Source organism: Nicotiana attenuata, chromosome 2 (assembly GCF_001879085.1).
Source record: "Nicotiana attenuata strain UT chromosome 2, NIATTr2, whole genome shotgun sequence".
Taxonomy (NCBI): Eukaryota; Viridiplantae; Streptophyta; class Magnoliopsida; order Solanales; family Solanaceae; genus Nicotiana; species Nicotiana attenuata.
Window position 1 is genome coordinate 73967269 of NC_031990.1, and position 8300 is coordinate 73975568.

The 8300-nt window shown below is 34.1% G+C and overlaps 1 protein-coding gene across 1 annotated transcript in view; it reads right to left on the minus strand.

Moving 5' to 3' along the window:
- LOC109212621 (subtilisin-like protease SBT2.3) overlaps positions 1 to 6414 on the minus strand; it is a 10540-nt gene extending 4126 nt beyond the window's left edge. Inside the window, exons 1-6 of the mRNA XM_019376284.1 lie at positions 5938 to 6414; positions 4928 to 5081; positions 4423 to 4820; positions 3285 to 3380; positions 2412 to 2488; positions 1745 to 2023 (exon numbers count right to left, since the gene is read on the minus strand). Of these exons, the coding sequence (XP_019231829.1) occupies positions 1745 to 2023; positions 2412 to 2488; positions 3285 to 3380; positions 4423 to 4820; positions 4928 to 5081; positions 5938 to 6164 (1231 nt within the window). The 5' untranslated portion in view covers positions 6165 to 6414. The remainder of the gene's footprint in view (positions 1 to 1744; positions 2024 to 2411; positions 2489 to 3284; positions 3381 to 4422; positions 4821 to 4927; positions 5082 to 5937) is intronic.

An 8300-nucleotide genomic window follows, 5' to 3' on the forward strand; every position in this document is an offset into this window, starting at 1 on the left:
TCAAACGACTCCCTACCCCCCCTCCCCCCCTACCCCCCCCCTACCCCCCCTACCCCCCCCCCCCCCCAAAACCCCAAAACTCCCCAAAAAAACGCTTTTATAATTGAAAAAATCTTAGCGCACCAATGCCAAATTTACCACAAAGTACATGCCTAATTAGGTATACATTTTTTATGGACATGTCAGGGAAAATCTCCGGCATCTAGCTTAGGCAAACATTTTTTGGGGGATATTCTCAGCTTCCAAAATCTGAAAAAGAACCTACAGTATTGGAGAAGACTAACAGCACGAAATTTACATCATTGAAAATTATCAATAAGAATATCTCCAAGAGAAAAGTTCTAGGCTGCTTGTGCACTTTCCTTAACAAATCAAGAGCATCCGCTTCCTCAAATTTAAAGGCAATCTTGTGGATATCATTTCTCATTCTCCACTGATTTTGATAAGGAAATATTTATTGAGATTATACATGATAAGAGATTATGTTTCACTTGTCCGAAAAAGATAGCTCTACTTTTCTTTTTAGGTAGTCCTAAAAAATAGCAACTACTTCCCGTAGATGAAAGATAGTTCACCTTTTACTTTCTCTCTGTTCTTACAGACCAAAAGTAATTAAATAACCACACAGTTCCTCTCTAACAGTTAAAACTTTTGGAGGCAGTTCACGCAATTTATTGTGGTATTGGAGCATTTTCAGGAAATAATAATAAACATGTCTCGTATCTCTAACAATTCAACTTCTATCCGAGGCGGTTCACGTAATATAAAATCAGTAGCAATGTCAGGGAAGATATCTTATTAAATTATGTCAAATACATCATCTAGCTTGAAATGTTTGAGAGGGGGCACTTATGTGTACTTATTTTAGGTTTGTCATATTATACACAAGTCTAATTATTTTTCTTGGGCTAAGTACATAATAAAGGGTGGCAATGAGACTTGAATTCAAAAGTTCTGCATGCTTTTATACCATGTGAGAAATAAGAAAAAACATTAGAAGAAAGCATGAAAAACTTATGACTGACTGCTAACGACACACTTTACAATGTATACAGTAATTTATCTAATGTCTCACACTACTTGTACATACTTAAATAAGTCAAAGTCAAACTAATTAGTCAAAGGTAATAGACCATGTCACCTTTAATATTCACTTGAGAAATCTAGTGATTGGAGCCTCTCGCAAAAGGATTCGTGCCTCGGATGCATTCCTTTAAGAGTAAGATATCCACACATAGAGACTGATATGAAACAGTTTGACTCGATACTAAGGTAGGGTCGACATCTGCCTCCCATCTGACGTCTCTATCAACTAACTTCTCTGGACCAATACTAACTTACCATTTACTGCTCTTACCAAATCCAAGAGGGGCGATGCTGGATTTGAGGACATATTACTCATTCTTTCCCAACTCGCTCGGGATTGCAATTGAGAGAGAGAGGAACAATTGACCTAGAGTCGCATTAATTATCTTTAGAAGTTCCAACAGGAAATTACTCAATTTAGTGCAGAGCAGAATAATTGGGTTGTCGACAACCACTATGGTTATGGTATATGATATTTGGTGCCACTTCCCTTTAAAGAATTACACAATTTTAACTCTACTCTTTAAATTCTTCTACAATTAAATTAGGACTAATTAAATGAGGGAGGGATTACACTAATGAGATACATGTGGAAAGAATCAATCCATTCATTTGCTCAAAATAGAATTAAATTTATCAATCACCAAGGAAGACTTACGCGCAAGTCCAACTCCAGATATGGTGATGTTGTTGCCCAGCACTATAGAGTTACTGTAAACCCTGTCATGGGTTGAAGCACCGACAGTGAAGATCCATGGGCTGAAGGAAGCAACACTCTTAGGTGATGGTCCAGTATTGCCAGCTGCTTGTACTACAAAAATGCCTGCTTTTACTGCTGACAGCAATGCCATGTCTATCGGATTAAAGAAAGTCGCCAAACCAGGAGGACGCCTGTTTGGAGTGATAGATAAACTGATTATGTCCACGCCATCCTGGGCTGCCTATAATTGTAAACAGACAAGTATCACCACTGCTTCCTAAGTATATGTAACATATATATANTATATATATATATATATATATATATATAGGGACAAATGAATATGCGCTCCATCCTTAAAAACTTGACCTGCTTTCCATTCTATTCTGTCCCAAAAACTAGACCAATTTTGGCAGATACATTTTTCACCTTCCAACAATTCAAATATAAAGTAGCACTACTATTTTATGTTACTGAAACTTTATGTGACATTTTCCCAAGATATGCTAACAACATCTGCAGTATATCTATTCCTTCTTCTCTGTATCCAAAAGTCAAAACCAGCACATGCTTCTCTTTTTATTTTTCTTTAAATGTTTTCCACTATCTAGCTAAAAATGAAAACCTGCCTGGTCTATGGCAGCAACGACATCTGCAGCAAAGCCACCGAAACTCTTGTATAATGCCTTGTAAACTGCAATGCTAGAAATATGGCATGTAATCAATATCTGCTCCAATAATAATTTGTAGCAAGAGAGATGTAAGGAAATTAACTCCTCGTCTAAAACTCTGAATTGAAAAGAAAGCACTGGAGGCTTGAGTTATGAGCACTTCAGTTTTTTTTTTTTTTGATGAAGCAAGTGGTATTATAAATAGAATCAAGTAGATGCATAATAGTAAAAGTACAGAAGTGAGAGTTTGTTAACTCTGTTACAATGAGGCCTATGATAAGGATAAAGAGCTAACAAAGACCAAAAGTTTGACATGAGAATCTACAGGGAACAAGCTATCCCAGCTTTGGAAACTTAAGAAGATCAGATTTAGTAGATTTCTAGTCAATTTCCCCAAGTGCTCACAACTCAAGCACTTCCTTGTACTCAAGGATCCCCTTCCCCAAACAATAGGATTCAGATTTCCATAACTTCGCTAATTTTCACTTTTCAGACAACATGTGCTAATTGTAATGTTTGGTGAACTGCTGAAAAGGTGATCGGAATCATTTTGGTACAAATGAACCATTTGCTAAAGTTAAATTGTCAAGAGCTTTTGCATTTTCATATTTGCACGCAAATTTTAGGCCCACAAAATATACACAACAAAAAGCTTATAGAAGATATGGAAAAGAATTAAAACATAAGTTGATTGCAACACTGCGATTCCCTAAATTATTAGTGATGATAGCTACATTTTTGGAATCTCTTCTGCATGTTGAGCATCACCTCTCAGGTTGATATTGGTAATCAAATATGAAGAGAAAAATTAACTTCAGATTTCTTACTGTGAATGAGGAGCCATTCCACTAGCATTTCCAAAGTTATGTCCAGCTACAATAACGGGGATCCCATGGTTCCCTGCCGCAATAGAAGCTGTATGCCTGTTCAATTAAGAAAATCAAGCCACTTGGTGGTAGATACTATTTCCAGTAACTTAAGCCTTGCAGTAAAGACAACTGAATGTTCAAGGCATAAAAATTGATGATATCAAGAAGGTTTGAATCAAGCAAGGTCCTGCCTTTTCTTTATTTTTCTTACTGTTGCTTTTTCTTTTCTGTGTTTTCTGGAACCTTGAAAATCAAGTCGTGGTTGTTCAATTACCAATTATTTGTTGGACAGAGTAAATTTGATATCAGCAAGGTTTCAAATCAGGTAACTGTCATCAAATTAGACATTGGCATCTTCTGCGTCTGTTGAATTGTATTCTTTCTGGATTTATTGATGGAAAGGTGGTCCATTTAACATTTGAAATAAATGAAGCCTCGGCAATTGGATTTCCATAAAAGATATTGGATATAGCATCTCCCCGGTCCAGACTGCACCACATCTTAGAGTATCATGCTCAACTGTTGATAGTTTCATGAATGATGCATTATGGCCAACAAAATAAGAACTTCACATATCCTAAAGAGGCTTCGGAGAGGCCTTGCTCAAAAAGAGCTAATCTGGGGTAGGCCTATTAAGTTTCCTTCCTTTTTTTTCACCGACAAAGTAGGGCTGTGATGAAGTTAAACGGAGAAACATGGTTAGTTGAGGATTCATATAGCCGACCGAGGTGTAGTTGTTGGTGTTTATAAAGTAGGCTAAAGTTTCACGTTATTATCATGTACAGATTTGAAGATGAAGATAGTTACTGAAGTTGAACAGCAGAGTTTTGGGGTCCCACAATTATAACTTTGGATAAGAGATTATTTTACAGGTTTAAACAAACAATCCAAAATTTTAAACCTAAAGGAGAGACATATCAACTTCTTTAGAGAATGCTTGATGCAGGGTTTCTTAGGAACCAACTGTAGCTTCACATTCAGTGCCAAGGTAAAATTAAAAGATCAAGAGCAACAACATTCAGAGTGCCTCATGTTGAATACCAAATAAGCCACAAAAAGCTACAAAGAAAATGCCCATATGGTAGAGAACACTTACGTTCCATGTCCATCACCATCAAAAGGAGAAGCATAGTCCTTAGTTGCATTAAATATACCCCTGGTTATAGCAGATGCTGCAAAATGACGGGCACCAACAAGCTTCTTGTTGCAAGATCCGGATGGAAAATCTTGAGTGACCTCACAAATGCCAGAAAAGTGCTCGGGAACAGGATATGTTTGCTCAGGTGAATTATCGGAGAAGCTGGGGTGTGTAGGATCAATTCCAGTGTCAATGAAACCAATCACAACGCCTTCCCCTGCAGTTCCATATCCACCTTCTTGAGCCCATGCCCCACGAGGTAGACCTAGGAACTCTGGTGTATGTGTAGTAGCAGTTTTGACGGAGAAATCCAAAACAATGTTTGACACTTCTCTCCTCCTTGCAAGCTTGAAAGCCTTCAAATTGAACAAATACACGGAAGTCACAAAAGCCTGTGTAATGAGTAATGACTATGTATGACGTGTTAAAGATAATTTTAATTTCTACACGACTGCAAACATACCTGCAGAGGTGTTACAAGCACAGCAAATCCATTGATCAAGTAGTGGTAGCTGCAAACTTTTAGATACTTTTCTCCTCTTAAAACCCTCCTCAATAAAGAATCATGCATTTGAGAAACGTAGGAACCATTCATTCGATCTATATGCGAAATATTGCTGATTCAGAAAGAAAAAAAAACTTAGTAATATGACTGAAGAAGTGAACTTCTCAATTTCACATAAGAAGAAAGAATGCAATAAATTATTAAGTTAGAATTTAGCCATGAAGAAGTGTAAAATTTACCCCAAAAAATCAGTTAAGCTTTATTCCGTAAGAATTCTAACATAATAATTCACTGCATTCTAATTCTCAATCAGTCAAAACTCAAAACACTAAGAAAAAACAGAACTTTCAAATAAATTGCCTTTTTAACTTACAAAATCCTGCGTACACACTACCTTCACGAGGTAGGGGTAAGGTTTGCATACACAATACTTTCCCCAGACCTATACTGGTTTTATTGTAGTTGTGTAACTTACAAAATCAAGAACTTTAAACACTTTAATAATTACAAATGCTAATAGAATGTTGAAGCCAGTAAAAGGCTTTAATTACACATGCCCAAAAGTTACAACTAAAAACACCCCCTTTTCATTGAACAAAATAGCTGAAATTGAACAACCAAAAAGTGGGATAAGCACAAAAAGGGCCACTGGTTAGAAGCAACATAGAAATAAAAAGTAGATTTATGGGTGTAACAACAATAACTGCTACACTTTAATACCAAAAAAGTTGGGGTCAGCTATATGAATCTTCAATATCCTTACCTCTCCATTTGAAACCATCTAATTCACAATATTCAGTAAGAGTTTAAGTTCAAAGGTAATTGCATGTAACTCTATTTAATAGCATCAATTGATAATAACCTATAATAAATGGTAAGTATTCATGCTATAACAAATTAAATTAGACTGATAGTAAAATTTGTTACACTGTCAGTGTAATATAGTTAAAAAAATAAGAAATAAATACCTTGGTATGTCCAGTCTGGTAACTCTACCATTTGTGGAGTGGTGTTGATTCTTCACCCTCAGTTCTCCATAAAAATGAGAAATAGGAGGTTTTTTCAGAGTCACAATATACACTGACGCAGTAGCTGAATCAGCATTCTCTTGAGACCATCCACAACCCACAAAATTCACCAAAAATAACACCCCCATTAAGAAACTGAACCAAATAGACGTCTTCATTTTGAGCATAACCAGAGTTCCAAGAATGAGGGTGAAACTGGACAAAAAAGTCCTTTTTATTTTCACCAAAAACAACTAACTACTCATTTGCTTGTTCAAGAAACCAGAAGAAGAAGTAAACAAGAGTACAAGAATTGTTTTAGTTAAGTAAAGGGTACAAAGCAAGCTCAAAAATGAGCATTTATGGACTTCTTTATAGAGAGAGAGAGAGAGAGATGTATTTAATGAGCTAAAGAAAAGAAAAGCTGTACAACTTTCTTGGGTACTGTGCCTATGAACGTCTTGTGTATTCATTAAAAAATAAAATTTTCGCTTATTATGGTCCCTTATGTTTTTGGGTAGGTTTAATCCGATCCTTTATAAATATACTCCTGCGCGATTTTGGTCCTTAAATTTAGCAAAAGTGGTCAATTTTGGTCTCCAAATATTTTCAAAAACTCTAATTATTAGATTTAATAAGAACTATCAAAAAATAGATTTAACTTGAACTCAGATTTGAAGCTGCACTTTTTGAAGTTTCTGCTATTTTTGTCAAAATCTAAAAACTGGACACTAAATATGTTCACTTTTAACAAACTTAAGAAACTAAAATTAATGAGAAATATATTTAAAAGACCATTTTAAATGTACCCCAAACTTAAGAGGTCAATTTTGTCATTTTCTCAACAATATTACGTAACATCGTACTTTCTTTCCAATTGTTTTTGTCATTTTGCTGCTGTCGGATTTATTACTCACATGTCTGTCTTCATTTGTTATAACGGTTATATTTATCAATAATTTTCTGTACCGTTTCTTATGCTGAACAACACTATCTTATAAAATGAAACTTGGGATTCTGAAATTAACAGAAAATTAATTATTTAGTTTAAGTATTTTTTAATAATATATTTAGTTTTCTCATTGTTACTGTAAATATGCTGGCACTTCGAGGAAAGACAGATCTATGTTTGACCATAAAGCGCTGCAGAACTTTGTCGTCAAGAATGTTATTACTGGATATTGTTCTCCTTACTAATTCTACGTGGAGTTAACTCATATATTTAACTGGGTACAAAGTTTTTAAAAAAATAACTTTTGAAACTTGTTATCTAAAAACACATCGTAAAAATTTATGCGATTGTGTAATATCTCATTATAAATAAAATAAAAAATTTAAAATTAAATTATTTTTAAATATGAATGTATAATGTATTTTTGGGACAAACTAAAAATAGTATGACAAATAAACTGGGATTTGCTATTATAATCCATAATAATATTTTTAAGCTTGGCTCAATTTGCTAACTTATACACCTAAATTATGGTAATTGTATTATCCCAATTTTCGGCCATAATCACTTTTTGGTAGACTTTTATTTAGTTGAGATGATTTTATCATGACCAAAAAAAATGACTTTACTACTGTATAATTTTATAGATTTAGTGACTATTTATAAAATTAATCCTTAAGACCTTTTATAGTAACTTTTTTTCAAGTAAAAGAACATTGCCAATGTACTAGAATATTTTGATGAACGAATTAAGTGCTCTAAATAGAAATTTATTCTCATATATGTTTCACTCAACAATTAGATAATTGGACTGACCAAATCAGATACAAGATCTTTTTTTGGACATAATATCCTTCATGGAATTAAACAAAGGATTCATCCACCAAACTAATTATAATTGGAAAATAATGAATGAGAAGTTGATTATATACTCATCTAAGTTAGAAATTACTCAAAGAGGAGAAATCTTCCCAAATCACATGACAGATCAAATCAAAAGAAACGTGTTATCTTCCTCTTAGTTCTCGTTTGGTCATAGATTTTGACTTCATATTTTTTTAAAAATTGAAAATATTATTTGTTTATGAAATATGATCGTGTCTTGGGAGGAAAATTCAAAAAATTTCAAGTTCTCAAAAACTAATATAGGGCAATTTTTGCGTGAAATTTTTTCTCCCACTCACAAAAATTCAACTTTTCTTCAAATATTATGTATGTCCAACCACAAGTTCAACATTCAAAATTTATTTTTCAACATAGCTTCAAAAACTCATTTTTCAAATTTCATCCCCTCAATAAGAAATAATTAGCATTTTCCCAGATAACTAAAATGGCGAAGTACAAAGAATTAAGAAGAAAACTATAAGGGAGC